Source organism: Mercurialis annua, linkage group LG7, assembly GCF_937616625.2.
Source record: "Mercurialis annua linkage group LG7, ddMerAnnu1.2, whole genome shotgun sequence".
In the NCBI taxonomy this organism is placed as follows: domain Eukaryota; kingdom Viridiplantae; phylum Streptophyta; class Magnoliopsida; order Malpighiales; family Euphorbiaceae; genus Mercurialis; species Mercurialis annua.
The window spans coordinates 6,657,992-6,674,837 of NC_065576.1; the positions used below are offsets into that span (position 1 = coordinate 6,657,992).

General features: G+C 33.0%; 5 protein-coding genes across 5 annotated transcripts; 2 read left to right on the top strand and 3 right to left on the bottom strand.

The window, feature by feature from the left end:
- Positions 1-427: 427 nt before the first annotated feature.
- Positions 428-8,096, bottom strand: LOC126655280 (probable sphingolipid transporter spinster homolog 2). Its single transcript, XM_050349397.2, has 16 exons — positions 7,958-8,096; positions 7,710-7,841; positions 7,473-7,574; positions 7,176-7,280; positions 6,995-7,070; positions 6,528-6,602; positions 6,230-6,332; positions 6,078-6,134; positions 5,728-5,776; positions 4,648-4,745; positions 4,413-4,489; positions 4,158-4,271; positions 3,362-3,481; positions 1,948-2,076; positions 1,493-1,571; positions 428-840 (listed from the first exon to the last, which is right to left on the bottom strand). Exons 1-16 carry the CDS (start codon positions 8,020-8,022, stop codon positions 704-706), a joined length of 1,518 nt encoding a protein of 505 aa, XP_050205354.1. The 5' UTR covers positions 8,023-8,096; the 3' UTR covers positions 428-703.
- A 3,629-nt stretch (positions 8,097-11,725) lies between these two features.
- On the top strand, positions 11,726-13,241 carry LOC126655288 (uncharacterized). Its single transcript, XM_050349408.2, has 3 exons — positions 11,726-12,140; positions 12,229-12,298; positions 12,513-13,241. Exons 2-3 carry the CDS (start codon positions 12,241-12,243, stop codon positions 13,112-13,114), a joined length of 660 nt encoding a protein of 219 aa, XP_050205365.1. The 5' UTR covers positions 11,726-12,140; positions 12,229-12,240; the 3' UTR covers positions 13,115-13,241.
- Positions 13,242-13,707: 466 nt separating this feature from the next.
- On the bottom strand, positions 13,708-15,553 carry LOC126656699 (E3 ubiquitin-protein ligase SINA-like 10). The gene is made up of 2 exons (XM_050351307.2): positions 14,459-15,553; positions 13,708-14,364 (listed from the first exon to the last, which is right to left on the bottom strand). The coding sequence occupies exons 1-2, from the start codon at positions 14,546-14,548 to the stop codon at positions 13,708-13,710; spliced, it is 747 nt and encodes a 248-aa protein (XP_050207264.1). The 5' UTR covers positions 14,549-15,553.
- LOC126655291 (uncharacterized) lies at positions 15,064-15,698 on the bottom strand. The gene is made up of 2 exons (XM_050349411.2): positions 15,585-15,698; positions 15,064-15,477 (listed from the first exon to the last, which is right to left on the bottom strand). Exons 1-2 carry the CDS (start codon positions 15,696-15,698, stop codon positions 15,064-15,066), a joined length of 528 nt encoding a protein of 175 aa, XP_050205368.1.
- A 295-nt stretch (positions 15,699-15,993) lies between these two features.
- Positions 15,994-16,842, top strand: LOC126656700 (uncharacterized protein At4g04775-like). Its single transcript, XM_050351308.2, has 2 exons — positions 15,994-16,295; positions 16,489-16,842. Exons 1-2 carry the CDS (start codon positions 16,146-16,148, stop codon positions 16,840-16,842), a joined length of 504 nt encoding a protein of 167 aa, XP_050207265.2. The 5' UTR covers positions 15,994-16,145.
- Positions 16,843-16,846: the final 4 nt, after the last annotated feature.

Sequence of the window (16,846 nt, forward strand, 5' to 3'; positions counted from 1 at the left end):
TCGACGAATTAGCATGAAAGATAAAGTCGAAGTCACCGCGTTTAATATATTTACGATAACAATATTTATACACATGACTAATGTTGCACCTGGTCGGGTCCCTTCCAGCTTCATAACATACACTTATGTCGACCAAAGATGCAGAAGACAAACAGCTATTGATACAAATGCTATTCTTGCGATTCAGAATGCATTCATTTTAGTTTCGGAAACAGATTGCCTACATTTAGCGACTAATGCAGTATAGTATCAATAGGAAGATGATTTTTTTTCCCTTTAAACACTCTCATTAATCTTAAATCAAAATCAACAAACATCACAATCAACTGATACCGACAACATTTTATGCAATGAGGATTTCAGATTCTATAATTATTCCATGTCACTTGCTAAAACTAGAGAAGATAGTTTGCAACTCCGTTCCCAGTAAAGCAATTAAGGAATAGCTCGCCTCTATTTGCCATTAAGACTACTACTCTATTCCCGTTTTCTCAATATACATTTCTGAGATTCAACAACTATGAACAAGATATGTGAATATGTGGAACAAGAATTGATAATTCTTTCATTCCTTTTAAATATGTACACGTTTCCGGCACTATGTACAGAAAGCGAACTATGAAAACCCCGGAATTGGGATGATGCATACCGGTTGTAGATATTGCTGAAGTACTCTGAAGCTGAAACTCTATGATTTTTTACATTATGCTTCATTCAAAATGCCTGCCATCTCAGCCTGATTTTCTTCAAGCAATGGCTCCATGCTGTCATTTGCATTTTCACAGATTTGATTTTCCCCACCATCATCATTATACATGTCAACACTGTTGAGAAAAATGCCTGTACAAGCACAAGTGATTCAATTCTATTGCACTAAATTGTAAAAAAAAAAGAAAAAAAAAGCTGTTACTAAAAACATTCCTACCTAATTAAAATTGTGCTTGCTAATGCCATAGTTAGTTACTACTCAAGTAATTAAAACAATAGGGAAAGAGATTTTTAACGTGGTTTTTGGGGCTGATGTAAGATGATTATAAGACTTTGTGCTGATTAAAACATCTTATTCTGGTATCTGGACATAGGCATGATGCACATGATTCACTGTTATCACCATAAATATCCAACTAAATCTCATTACAAGAACCCACCATGAATTCTTGTATACTCCTAGGTATTTCACTACCTAATTTACATTTCATACTCATATTAAACTAAAACTTTGATTTATCTCCAAAATGTTTAATCAAATGAGAAGCATAAACAAATAGAACAAGATATGAAAAAACCAACATTTGTTGAAGCTATGAATTTTGTTTAGTTTCTGTAAGCAACATTTTTTTCTAGCGAAACCACTACAGGCAAAAAATAACCGATTTTCTGAGCATTCTACAGAAAACAGTGTAGACTTTGAGGGTTTGAATATTAACGGAACAAGTATAAATTGATCAATGGATCATCTACTTAAGAATACGTTACCAACTCTGTTACTTACCAATAAACCATATTCCTGCAGCAATAAACAGCACAGCTGTCAGAATAAGTGCTGTTGCCCTCCAATTGTTGATGTGATCCTACATAGCATTTGAGAGATTTTAACAAAAGCTGATAAACAAATTCTCACTATGGGGGCCAAGCAGGAAATCCAAACACAAACAATTGTGTTTGAACAAAACTTGGTGAGGCAACCAGCTTATGAAACAGAGCAGCCGAAGCCAAAAATTTCTAAAGAGCTGAAATGATAATGCATTAGTGTGTCACCTTTAAATGACCGTTGATAATATTACAAAAAGAATTATAAAGAAGAACTTTGAGAAGTCATTTTATTAGGATCAGACTGTCAATTCATTTAAACATCATATACTCATGTTACTTGCATGTGACTCTTAACACCTCACAAAATACACTTTGACTTATAAAATATGGGTTGAAAGAGTGTCGTAAGCACACCTGGAGGACCCCAACAAGCGGTGAAGAAGGCACATCACCAAATATGTGAATCGACACAGTTGAGATAGCCATAGATAAAGGTCTCATACCAGGTTTGACACAATGAAGACACACATAATTAACTGGAGCCTGCAAAAGAAACACCATACTGTTTCAGTTATATCTAAATAGTGACACATTGCATCTGCATAGTTTTAGATGAAGATATGGGTAAGGCTTAATACATAGTTTGACCCCTGAACTTGTACACTTTTACCCATCTAACCTTTAAACTTAACGTCTCACCTATCGAACCTCTGAACTTGTTAAATAATCCGATTTAACCCCTAAACTTGATAAATACGTAAATATTGAACCCCTCCGTGCCACCTGTCACTTGAAACATTCTAGAAGAAATTGTGTACGGAGGGGTTCAATGTTTACGTTTTTATCAAGTTCAGGGGTCAAATCGGATTATTTAACAAGTTCAGAGGTTCGATAGGTGAGACGTTAAGTTTAGAGGTTAGATGGGTAAAAGGGTACAAGTTCAGGGGTCAAACTATGTATTCAGCCATATGGGTAATTGATCCTGAAGATCATCGAACTTTCGAATTTTTTCATTTCAGTCACTAAACTTTTTTTTTTTCATTTCGATCACTAAAGTTTCATTTTTTTTCATTTTGGTATTTCAGGCCAAAAATGCTTAGGTGGCAGCCGAAAGTTGACATGTGACAACCGGATTTTACAAGTTTTACTTTGGAAATTTATCATACATACATAATTTCACTTTGAAAATGACTTTTTGGATCAAATAATGCATATATGGCAAGTTTTCAGGTTAAAAAAATTAATTCCGGCTGCCACCTAAGCATTTTTGGCAGGAAAATACCAAAATGAAAGTTCAATGATCAAAATGAAAAAAAAATAGTTTAGTGACTGAAATGAAAAAATTTGAAAGTTCAGTGATCTTCAGGATTAATTACCCTGAAGATATCCATTCCGAAGTTTATTATTCGGCACAAGATAGATATCAAGCATGACAAAAAAATTGCTATTTACAAGCAAGATAGCAACTGCATTATTCTAACACAAGCTAGAAATCAGGCACCAAAATCATGTTACCAACATACAAAAAAGAGAGATCTAAAACATAGAACTGTTTCACGAAGTGACAGTTAAATAGTAAACAAAAAATCAATTTCACAAGTAATGGCATAATGACTAAAATAGATACTATTTCTAATCGGCAAAAGTAGTGTCAATCTATTGAGCCTTGTCTCAATCATTAGTACAACTGTACAAGTTAACTTTTTAGGAGAAGCAGACTGTTATGTTGTACACTGACAACCTATATGTATGCAGAGTAACATTTTTCATTAGCTTGTTCAATAATGGAAATTCGTCCAAATTACAACTCATTCAATAAGAAAATTACCTGTGTGGCAAAGACGAGTAGTTCACCCACGGAAAACAAGAATATGAAACCATACAAGCTCTTCAGACAGAAGGCACTGAAGCAAAATATTGCACCCAGAAATGTTGCTCCAGAGAGAAGCTGTGGAAGAAGCAGAAAACGACCTCATAGTACAATACACAACAGAAAAGGGAGTATGCAAATGAATAAATTTATTTTCCAGTCCAGAGATTCACATAAAAGAAAATCTCTCCCAACTAAGCTAGGATATGCGTAGGGTAATTTAACTCTTCAATTAGTTCTCCTTAAAAATATCCATTTTTTAAAGTTTAATATCTTTTGATATTTCATTTACTTTTAAAAATGGTAGAAGGCTGTAAATGTTTACTAACTTGACAAAATGAAATTAAATAGTATAGCCAACAGTAAAAAAAAAAAACATAAGATTGCCTTTCAAATTTTGGATTTTGTTTTATCCTGAATACGTTAATGAAATTAGAAACGCATAGCATCACTTATTCGGCTAAATTTGAAATTTTGGGCAAAATACTAATAGAAGAATAAAGTGGAAACGTCTCGTAGAAGCTATGGTTTTGAATACACATTAAAATATTGGTTTAAGCACATTATTTCTCCTCATTTAAAATTCAAAATCTTTATTGACGCAACCTGAAATAATTAAATTCTTCATTTTAAAATTCCTATGCAATCGAGCTGTGATCCTTGAACTTTGAGAAGGGATTTTTTTTTTTTACTTTTAAGAACTAATTTAATACATGCTTATAGAGAACCCCATAATATATTATATACAGCTCACCTTAAAAGCATTAGATATAGTAGCATCCATACGATCAAGAATGAGGCCTCCAGCTAAAGTACCCAAAATTCCACAAACAATCGTAACACCTCCAAAAACCATGTCCGCGTTACTCTATGAAAAGCCATAAAACTCAATCAGCATCACCAATATCATTAGACTAACAAGACATAAAAATTATTGACAAGGACTTGCAATGACAAATGCAGTATATATTAGAAGCAAAAGAAGATGAGAATTCATAGAAAACAATACCATATGATAAATATTATAACCCGCTTTTGGTCCCCAGTATGAGTATGCTCCAATTACAAAATTGTACGATATATAACCTGAAATTACTTAACAAATAACTAATCTGAAATATCACTTAAAATTCATACAAAAGCTCCAAAAAAACTATGAATCAAAATATTATAAAACGGTGAAGCCGAGTATTGCATAAGAAATCAATTGTAAGATCAGAATGAAAAGAATAATGAAAAGGCACCTAGAACATTAATAACATAAACTTTGTCAACCAAAAGCACTTTCATATCCTTTGAAAATTGTGATAGTTGACGCAAGAATGGAGGGGAACTTTTCAACCTGCCAGACAAAATAAGAGTGATAATCAAGAACAGAAAAATGATTGGTGTTGGAGGTGCGAATGAATATTTGTCGATTAATTAAAGAGAAGTGGCACAGGCCAATTAGTTATGTGCAAGATGGGTTCCAACTCCATTCTCTGTCATTTGGTCCAACATTTTCAGAGTCTGTTGAGATTTTATATGGAATCAGGGCATCAAATGTCTTAACCTTCGAACTAGGCTCGGGTTTGAAGATCTGGTGTTGGGCTAGAAGATATCCCGTGCTCGTATTTACAGATCTGGAGTTGTACTAGTAGATTAGACTAAACCCGTTAATGATCTTGGGTCTCAGAGACTAATCAAAAAATATACTAAAGATGGATTATCGGACGATTTTGGGTTGTATTTGAAGACTTGAAGTTGGACTAGCAGATAAGGCCAGACCCGTTAATGATCTTGGACCTCAGAGACGAGCTAAAAAATATTAAAGATGGAAGAATTACTCATTCATGTTAAGCAAGTGGCAACTGGTCCATACCCAGATGCACTTAAGGATGAGTGTTGGAGATGTCAATGAATCGCCCATCAAATAATTAAAAAGAAGCCAAATGAATCATAAGTGGAGGTTAATGATATTTAGCACAAGGCCACAAGCCAATTGATTTTATGCAAGTTGGATTCCAATATTATTTGTCACTTGGCCTAACACTCTCTGAGCCCAATTGGCATTTTGTAACAAGATATATCTATTATCTACCACTTTGTATTGTGCAAGGATGGATGTCAAAAATATAGTTCAAAATTCAATATTTGATTATTGTCGAATATCCTAAAGATTACTAGTAAAAATAGATGGCCCTGAAGAAACCTTTGAAGGAAAATAGATGGCAGATATTTTTATTATTTTGTACTCAGCTGCAATTTTTAATTTAAAAGATTATAAAATCACTCATTATACCAAAGGTGATAGCGATACTAACTGAAAAACAAGAGCTACTCACTTTGAAGCTTTAACAGATGATTGACTTCTCGTATCTTTGTTGCCATCCTCTGTACCAAGAAAATAATAGTTTAATAAAGGTCTAAAGCAGTGCAACAAAAGTGCTCCCCGGATATTGCAGAGTAGAGGGCAGGCACAATTACTCGCAGCCTGCCCCTTGCATATTAAAAAAAAATTATCTATTCAATGAATCAAAGCCTATCAGTTTTATAAGAAGTAAGATCATAAAGTTTAAAGAAGCATAGGTGCCCCAACATCCATTGAAGTAAAGGAATCACTTTCAACACATAATCATATTTGTGCACTAATGAATATTACTACGACAAATGAAGAATGTAGGACATATCAAACCTTCATTTACAGATTCAATTGACGTCAACGCCTTCTTTGATTCATCAGGCCCAAAACCTGTAGTTAAAGGTCCACAATGGGCCAAAGTTAAAAACATGCAATATATGAAATCGGACTTTCAAAGTGAAGACAATTAATCATCAAAATTATACCTTTAAGCTGCAAAGGTTTCATTGCAAATCCCAAAACAGCAAATGGAAGCATCAGGAGAGCTTCTCCCCAAAATGCATAGCGCCAGTTAAAATAGTTTCCGACCTAAATATTGAGGAAATACAGCAGATGAGCTGACATTTATCTAAAGATCCATAATTGACAAGTAGTAGAGCAGTTCTGCTGGAAAATAAACAATTCCACAACTTGAAAACTAAAGAAGACACACAGTTTCATCTATAAAATGAAAAATTGCTTGATATAAAATATCTGAAAACATATTACAGTATAAGAACTTACAAGACCGCCATAGATGTAGCCTAATGCAACTCCGGTTGGTATGCACATGTAAAATGTGGCAAGCCAAGCTGTTTTCTGGAACCACAATAAAAAATGACGAGATTCAATACACAGAAATAATTAACAAGAGGTTACTAGTTTTGACACAACCCACTAACCTGATCCGACCAAGAAAAAAAAACATCCAAACCCATCTAGAAACTAAATATGTTGATGCCTTTGAAAAATTTCATGATGTAAATTACCCGACCCGACTTGAGATTCAATAAGTGAAAAGAATTCATCAAAATTTATTACGGCATTAAAACCTGAAATGACACAAAGCCACCCCGAAATAATTCGAAAGTGTTCTAAATCCAAATGACCCGGAACAAATGTGAACAACCCAACCCAATTGCGACCACTGCAATCAACACGAAGAAGAGAGAAATTTTCTTATGGGTGAAAAGAAACAAAATAAAGCAGACCTGAGCAGCAGGGGCATTGTCATCGATAAATGGAGCTGCAAGACTAATAAATGAAGCCTCGCCAACACCAACTAGCCTAAACAAGCAAGATTACCACAGTAAACAACCATTCCAAGAAAATAATGTGCATACAATTGAACCTAAATGAACCTTTTGAAGCAACAACACATTTCACACTTACATGCGGAAAATTGCAATGGACCAAAAATCAAATGAACTACCACATCCAGCTGCTGCAAATGTCCAAACAGATAATCCAACTCCAATCAACCTAAAAGGATTATGGCTGCAAGCCGACAATAAACAAGACGCTGTAAGCCAAATTAGGTAACCGATAACTGCATCACACACTAAAGCACACTTAACTACTACTTTGAGAGTCTTATTATCTTACATACTCAATAATAAATATAAAATAGCAGAATGAACTTTCAGTTCATCTTATTTCTCCAATATTTAGGGTTCTGAAATGTCACACCTCTTAGCTAACGAAGCGAATATCGGAGAAGCCAAAAGAAGCCCAACCATGAATGCAGAAGATAATATACCATCCTGGAAATTATTCAAGTTAAAATCTCCCCTGAAATCAAAACACATTTAATTAACAATCTAACAGTAACATCAATAAATGAATCAAGTAATCATTTAAAGAGCTAGCTAAAAGAGAATTAATAATATACTGGTAAATTAGTAATTGAATTATGCAATACGCAACTGAATTCCGGTACCGGAGCTGCAAATTCCTTTATCATCACAAGTTCTAATGCTGCCGTTGACTCCATTACTTGCAATTGCGCCACGATCCACATAATTTATCAAATTAATCGCACAAAATAGTATCAATAGCCTGTAAAATCAGCTAATAATTCAGTTATGATAAAACAGAAGTAATTTGCCTCGCAATTGAAAAATTCGTAAGAGATTAAGTTTTTTCTGAGGTAAAAGATTAAGTTGAAGATGTACTTTTTGGGAGTAAACCATGAGGGATGACGGGAAGGTGAATCGCCTGTTATCGAAGTGAGAGTCATGGCGGACTGGTGGCGCCGACGACCGTTTTGACCGTTGAACGGTGGTTCTTTTTGTTAATGTTGTTCTTTTACAAAAAAAAAATACTTATACTGCTAAGGAACAAACGACATGAAAATATAAACGCCAATAAAACATGTTAAATGGTTGCCGTATCTTGAACAATGGCTTAATACATCTGCATGTCCCTGCACTTTTCTGTTTTTGCACATAAGATCCCTGCACTAAAATATCCATTATTAAATCCCTGCACTTTAACTTCCATCATCCCCAGGTCCCTCTATTGAGGCGAGTGTTGACGCCGTTAACGCACTTTCAGTTTTCTTAATTTTAGATCCCTGCACTTTTAATTTTTTAATGTTACGTCCCTGCACTTTTAAATGTTGAGATTATGTATAAATATGCATTAATTTTTAGTTTAATAAAATTAAATTTAAGTATAAAATATTAAAACTAATATTTTTTAAAGGGTACAAATTTAACATATTTAAATAATAATAATGTCAAAAATTATATCTTTTAGCTATTATTTTATTGAAAATTTCATTCATTATTACTGAATGTTTAATGTATTATTATTCATCTATAAATAAAAAAAATTATTTATTTATTTTATTATGTTGAAAATAAAAGTGAATTTAATTTTTTTTAACAAATAAACATTAACTTAGAGAAATAAAATGAATTTAATATTTTTTATTAAATAATTAAAATAATATTCTATACCGATAAATTTTATTTTTTAAATAATATGATAACATTGCACTTAAAGGTGTAAACGGACATTGATCTTGATATATGTCAAATTCAAAGTTGAGTATGTTATATAAACTTACAAGTTCGAGCTATCTACTTCCATTTTTAAAGGAGACATATCAAGCGGAAGTCTGAATGAATTTCTAATTTCTTAATAATTTTTTATGTTACCTTTAATATTTTTTTTTAAACTAATGTTGAATATTTCTTGAGTAAGGGCCTCATTCACGAAATATACTCTAATATTTAAATCATATTTATTTTGATAAAATGATTGTTAATATAATTTTATTAAATCTTTAAATTATAAATTACTTAACTTTAAATAAAGAATAAAATTAATTAATTCTTTAATTATATTAAAAAATAAAAGTGAACAAGATTTTTTATTTTTTATAAGTAAATATTAACTAACCTAAATAAAACTAATTTTAATAGTATTTATTAATTATTAAAATGATATTTTATATCAATGATTTTTTTTAAATAATATATAACAACATTGCAATTACAGAAGTAAACAGACGTATTCTCAAAAAAAAAGTACTCATATATGTCAATTTTGAATGTGAGTGTGTTATATAAACTTACAAAACAAAGCTGACTGCTTCCATTTTTAATAAAAAATAATAAATAATAATATTTTTATAAATTTAAAAAATATTTTTATTGTTAATTTAAACATTATAAAAAGTTAATTAAATTGCATTAACATCTTATATTATTAATTAAAAAATTATATATTTTTTAAAATATATATATTAAAATAAATTTTTATATGAAAACAATTATAAGGACTTTGTTTACATAAAATTAAAGTGTAGAAACCTTATTTGTATAAATTAAAAGTGCAGGGACCTTATTTGTATATATCAAACTACAAAACTGAATACTAGTCTCATTAACGGCGCGTGTACTGCACGCGCTAACAGAACCTTAACAGAGGGACCTTGCGATGATGGAAGTTAAAATGCAGGGATTTAATAATGGGGTACTTTAGTGCAGGGACCTTATGTACAAAAACAGAAAAGTGCAGGGACACGCAGATGTATTAAGCCTTGAACAATTAAATAAAGTAAATGATACGACAAGTAGATTAAGCCTTGGCTTAATACATAGTTTGACCCCTGAACTTGTACCTTTTTACCCATCTAACCTCTAAACTTAACGTCTCACCTATCGAACATCTGAACTTGTTAAATAATCCGATTTAACCCCTAAACTTGATAAATACGTAAATATTGAACCCCTCCGGGCCACTTGTCACTTGAAACATTCTAGAAGAAATTGTGTACGGAGGGGTTCAATGTTTACGTTTTTATCAAGTTCAGGGGTCAAATCGGATTATTTGACAAGTTCAGAGGTTCGATAGGAGAGACGTTATGTTTAGGGATTTGATGGGTAAAAGAGTACAAGTTCAGGGGTCAAACTATGTATTCAGCCATTAAGCCTTTGTGGTGTGTGCATATGCATAAGACTTTTCCTCTTCCGCCTAATAATAAGCCAAATAAAATGAAAAGTAACATGTTTGCTCTTAAAAGGTCTTGAAAGTTATACTTTGGTCCTTAAAGATTATTTTTAATGTCTAATTATTTTTGAAAAATTAATTAATTTGATAGATAATGAAATATTAATATATTATTAATATATGTGTCTTTTGTTATTAAGGTATAATAAATTAATAAGTTCAAATAATATATTCAGTATGGGGATAAAAAGATTGCAATAATAAATTTAAAATATGAAATATTTCATATTTTATTTTATGTTTTATGAAGATATTTATCATATATATATACATACTTAATACTTTTATGTCTTCACTAAATTTTAACATACATACCATATAAAAATAAAATAAAAACTTCTCATATGTAAAGGTAAAAAATGATAGAACGAATTCTTAATATGGAGCTTTCATACTGTAATTTTTGTATTTTCCTCTTAATCAAAATTTGCTTTGTTGTTCGAAAGTTTTTTTATCATTATTTAATTATTAAAAAAATTGAAAAAATTTAAGATATAATCATTAAATTTAAAAAGAGATTATTATGTTCAAGATAGTTCGATGCAATCATTCTATAATATACAATTATTAATTTATATATATGAAGATAAAAAATATATATAGTACAATTAAAATATACATTATGTTTTTCCATTAGTGACCAAACAAACTAATAACATAAAATGTTTTTCTTCATAGTAGTTTAAAAACATATTACAAAATTTTCAACATCATTATATAAGTATTAATTAAATTATTAAATAACAAAAAAAATATGTTTTGTATCAAAAAATACAGTCAACTTCTAAATATTTAATAAATTAATTAATGTATTAGATAATGTTTTTTAAAATCTAATAACATATTATTTACAGATTTTATCTCCAATTATTATCATTATAAAATTATTTTAAATTTAAATCAGCGATAATTTTAAATTAATTTTGTTATTCTTAATTATTTTATTGTTTGTAATTCAAATTTTTCGTTGATGTTACTTTTCTTAATGCAAGTATGAAATACTTATTAAGATACGTTATTTTAATAAAATTATATAACTTCTAAAATTAATGTCGTGTAATAAAAAAGATTGAAATGTTTATGCATTTTTCTTACTTAAAATAAGTACATTAATTTAAGAGAAAACAACAAAAATGTCAAAAATTGGGCTCCAATTACACTAATTGTCATTTAACTAATTTATTTTCTATTCATGCCACAAAACATCAAAACTTTACATCCATGCCATCCCAATAGAAAAAAGACACATAGTCCCTCTTTCTCTTTCCCACGTGATCCATTTTTCTCTCTCATGTGTCCCTTCCTATCTCTTTCTCTTTATTATCACGTGGTCCCCCCTCTTTTTCTCTATTTTTTGGCTAATAATCATGGACGGTCCTCGACCTTTGCACTAAGTTTCCCTAAACCCCCTCACCTTTCAAAAGCTTCACTAAACCCCCTGACCTTTATGGCGGCGCCATTCACGGCCCTTCTGAAAAAAAAAACACAAAATCGCGGCGCCGCCAACGATTTAATCGTTTGCATGCGTTTTCCTCGCCACCTGTCGACCCACGTGACCTGTCCACTGTCAGTTGCAACAGTCCCTCCCTCTGACATGTCGGTTGACTTTTCAAATTTTAAAATCAAAAAAAAAATTAACCGCTCGGTAAATTTTCTCTCTCTTTCATCTTCTTTCTGACATACTCTTTCTTCTTCATTATATTTGTTTTTGAAATCAGTCTTTTTCTATTTCCCATCTCCTCTGACCTAGACGTTTGTCATCGTCGTTTGGTTGCTCTTCATTTTCTCTCGTTCTGTAGTTCGCCTGCGTTGCATTTCGAGGAAGAACAAATCCGGGTATGAAAAAAAATGGTTGATCAATTTTTGTAAAGTTACTGTCATGTGCACACTTTTTTGGTATTGATATCTTTATATGGTAAAACAGGCTAAGAAGATAATGGGAAAAGAAAAGATCTTCTTCGGCAGTGATGAGACGAAAGGGAAGAAACGGCCAGGTTCGAATTTTAATTTTAGTGTTTAGGGTAATTTTGTTGGTTTTTGGGTATGTGTTTTTGGGTACTTGAAATTGTGATTTTAGGTTTATTGTAAATTTTTAGGTTTATGGGTATGTTTTTTGGGGGGAGTTATTCTCAAGTTGGTTGTAAAATTTGTTGATTTGTTTTGCATAATGTCTGTGAATGAATGTCTCCATATTGTTTGTTTGAACAGCCCGTACTGTGGAAGTGGATTCTCAGATCCTGGAAATTGTTCTGCACTATGATGGAGAATTTGGAGAAGGTGGTTATTTGTGGGGCGACGTGTGTGCAAGATGTTTTGACATTTCCCAACTGTCACTGAATAGGCTTGATTTGTGGGCCAAAAAAATTGGAGTGAAGGGGCTGGTTATGTATTATTGGAGGCAGCCAGAGTTGGACTATCATCGAGGGATAAAACCTCTTGAACATGATAGAGATGTTGAGGAGATGGCAAGGGCTGCACTAAAAGAAGGTGTGGTTGATGTCTACGTTCGATATTTAACCTCTGATGATGTGCATAATTTGGTGCCTGAGAGTGGACCCAAGTTAGAATTGAAAGAAATTGAAGAAGATGGTCCATTTGAGCCAGTTGAAGATGGTCCAGTGGAGGCAGTTGAAGATGCCGCGGGAGTTGAAGAAGGTCCAGGTGATGAATTATTGTTGCTAGAGTGGTACGGCACTGAAGATGAGGGCCAAGTAGAAGCCTTGGAAGTGGAGATTGCTGCTGCTGAAGGCCCATCTGATGTGGCTGAAGGTCCAGAAGAAGGGTGCAGCAAAAAACAGAAGAACAAATAAAAACGAAAGAACAAATAAATGTAGCGTTGTTTTGTATTTCCGGATATTGTTGTTATTTTATTTTAAAACACTTATATGTTTTTTATATGTGCTATTTCATAATTTAGCATTGTTTATTATTTCCTGATATGTTGTTATTTTATTCAAAGACACTTATATGTTGGAAATTTTATAAATTTATTTTTAGAGAAATGAAATACGTATGGTTCATGCATGACCACTGTCTTTCATTCTTATACTTTTGTTCACATAAGGTCCCTGATTTTTTAAAATGGATTGAGTAGTGGACCCTGATATTTGTTACGCTGGACAAAAAAATATACATAAAACATATAGAACATACATTACTTACACTACTTACAGAACATGTAAAATATAATTCGTAAAGACATATAAACAAGCATAAAAGTAAGATTAATAATTGACTTCATTAAATATTAAAACATTTCAGAACGTTTAGAAAAAAATTACATTAACATCCATCTTCACCAAAATTAACCCTGAACAAGAACAAAAACAAGAACAAAAATATCCATCTTAACCAAAATTAACCAAAAAATACATAAACAAGACTACATAAACAGGTCATCCTCTTAAGCAAGCTCCGGTGCGCGATAAACACAAAACTCCATCTTGATCATACCGTCAGCAAAAAATTCGTGGTCACTATCAAGAAGGAACCCTAAAAAAGAACGATAGTAATTGCTGGTGCCTTGAATGTTCTGGGTAGTACTGTGAAACTTGTGACTTGAGTTGGCATTCACTTCAATTTCATAGGGGCAGCATCCAGCTTGTGACGGTGCAAGACAACAGATTGTAAGAATATTCCCATAAGAACACGTTGTGTTGTTCAGAACAAACACAATGTCTGTGTTTTCCTCTTGGAGAATAAAGAAATTATCATTCAGCCGAACAGAAACAGGGAATTTACGACCAAAAACAAACGGCTTCACAAAATCTTTATGCATCACTTTACAGTGAGCATAAATCATTTCAGAGGTTCCCTTAACATTGCAAACTTCAATGGGGCATGAGCACTCTATGAAAGAACAGAACTTTTCGTGGTTGCTCTTTTCGGGGTACCTCACAGTTGCTGGGCATCCATAATTCTTGAACGAGCAACAAACTCTCAAAGAGTCAGCAACATCTTCAAGAATCCGGTTCCTCATTCTTCTGATAGGCAGGGTGCAAGAATGGCACTTCTGAGTCTTCTCCGAGCATGAGTTGCATGTTGCATGCCCATTTTCACACTAAATATAGTTACAGAAAAAATACAATTATTAAACAATACAATTACAGAAATAAATAACAGTAAACGGTAAAGATAAATAAATGGGTAAAAACCTGAATAATTGGAGTTGTTAAGGGTTCACAGCATATTGGGCAATCCATGAGTTCCATATTAAGTGAAGACACAACAATATTATCGGACATCTTCTGGTTTTTCTGAGAATAAGAACAATTTGTGTAATCTGAAATGGTTGAATCAGTTGCTGTGGTTGCCTATTTAAATAAGTTACCATCATGACTCTTCAATTTCTTTACATGCCCTTTGTGTTAGTGGTTGTGGTTAACGAAGAGGCTGCATTGGAACAATACAACTGATGGAACGGGTGTAATGAAAGGGTTTCTTGGAAAACCCATTGCTAATCTTTGCCATTAAGTTTTCATTTTTTTGGCGGTTTATTTCTCTGTGAAGTCTAATATAGCCCTTGACATTTCGACCAATTATGAAAGACAGCACCTGAACTTATATTTAATTATGAAAGACAGCACCTGCACTTAAATTATGTAATCAACGACAGTACTGTAATTTAAATTTTTGAATCACACAAAGTTTTCCCAACAAGCAAATTAAATGAGTTTAAGATAATACAAAAAATTATTGGAACGCAGTTTACTAACAACACTGCACAAACACAAGCCATTGTCACTTAATAGAAAATGCATCATTTTTTCTTCAAACAAGCAACGGATAAACTGCAACCGGCAACTGCAAATGCCACAAAAAAACCAAGCCTCATGATCTTGTTTTTCCTCTCCATGTCTGAGCACTTGACTTCCATCAGCTTGACGTGTTTCTTCAGAGTGTTTATCTCCATAAGTTGCAGACCACTATCCTGGATCATAAGCACATTTTCTTCGTGGTACATCTCAATGGACTCCTTCAATCCCTCGAAGGCCTCATTAAGTTGCTCCAGTTCGTCAGTTTTAGCCGCCACCTGAGTATGGGCATGAACTAGTTCCAGTAGAGCTTTGTTGCGTTCTTCAGTCATGCCATTAACCTCACTTTTCAAATTCCTGACCATCGTCATCTGATAGGCCATGTCGTTATCCACCCACGCAAAAAAATCGCATTGATTCTGTGTAGTGTAGGTCAAACGACAGTTAAATGGCAACAAATGAAGATTAAGTTTTAAAAAAATACTTACATTTCTCTTCGAAATGCCGTAAAATCTAAAATACTTACATTTCTCTTCGAACAGCCGTAAAATCTCCGTCCTGGATTTCGTTCGGTGGAGGAAATCTGCATACGGCATGGAATTCCACAGTCGCACACAACTTGTTTAGCTTGTCCTTCCATTGTCGTTGTGTCTTGGGAGTGGAGATCTATGGGAAGGCTGGTAAGAAAAAAAATGAGACGAGGGTTTTCAGAAAGGGGTTGTTCAGTTGAATAATGTGTTGCACCTTCATTTATGCAGGGTTCAGATTTGCTTTTCGTTGTCAGGTGTGACAGATGTCCCTTTTTTAATTACCAACGAACCTTTATTGTTTTAATTATCAAGATTAAGTACTTTAAGTGATAGTTCATTAAAAGTTGAAGTACCATGGTTGATCCTGAAATAAAAGAATGAGTACCGTGGACGATATTTAAAACATAGGATAAGTACCTTAGGTGATTATGTAAAATGTTGACCTTATCGTTGCTAAAAAACAATAGACAAACATAAACTGTTATAAACTGTTATAGACGTGACACCTTTCCATTTGTGTCGATTTTAGGGTTCTTTCTTGTGTCGATCTCCTAATTATGGCCGAAGGATTTTCAGAAGAGGATTATGTAGATGGATTCCCTGTGTGCAATGTTCCTAAATGCAAATGCGGATTGGAGGCGAAGGTCATGGTGTGTTGGACTGAAAAGCATCCTGGGAGGCGATTCTTTCGATGTCCAAATGCTAAGGTTAGTTGTATGAAATTCTTCTTCTTGTGTAAAACGACAATTTTTTGGGTTTCTGATTTGGGTCATTTGGATATTAGGGTTTGTAAAACGGTAATTTTGGGGTTTCTGATTTGAGTCATTTGGATATTAGGGTTTTATTCAATGTGTTTGTATTTTTTATATGGCATTTTCTAAAGCCAATTGTTGTGTATAGATGCGGGTGAATCGATGCCCCTTCTTCATGTGGTATGACGAGGAATATGCTCCTCACCTGAAGCACATGTTGTATACTATGAAGAGATCAAATGGAGAGCTACAGAAAGAAGGGGAAAAGCTCAGAGGAGATGTATTCGAGCTGAAGCATTTGATTGACAGAGCAAGTATAATTGATGCAATTGAAGTGGAGGACGAGCTTCTTAAAGCTGCTAACAAAATTGAGGGGATGGAGCTGGAGCTAACAGACTTGTATGCTGCAAATAGGGGACTGCAGATGGAGATTAGAGAATTGAAGAATGAACTCACAGCTGCTCGGATTAGAGAAAATAATAGGGGAACTGAAGGCTTATAAATCA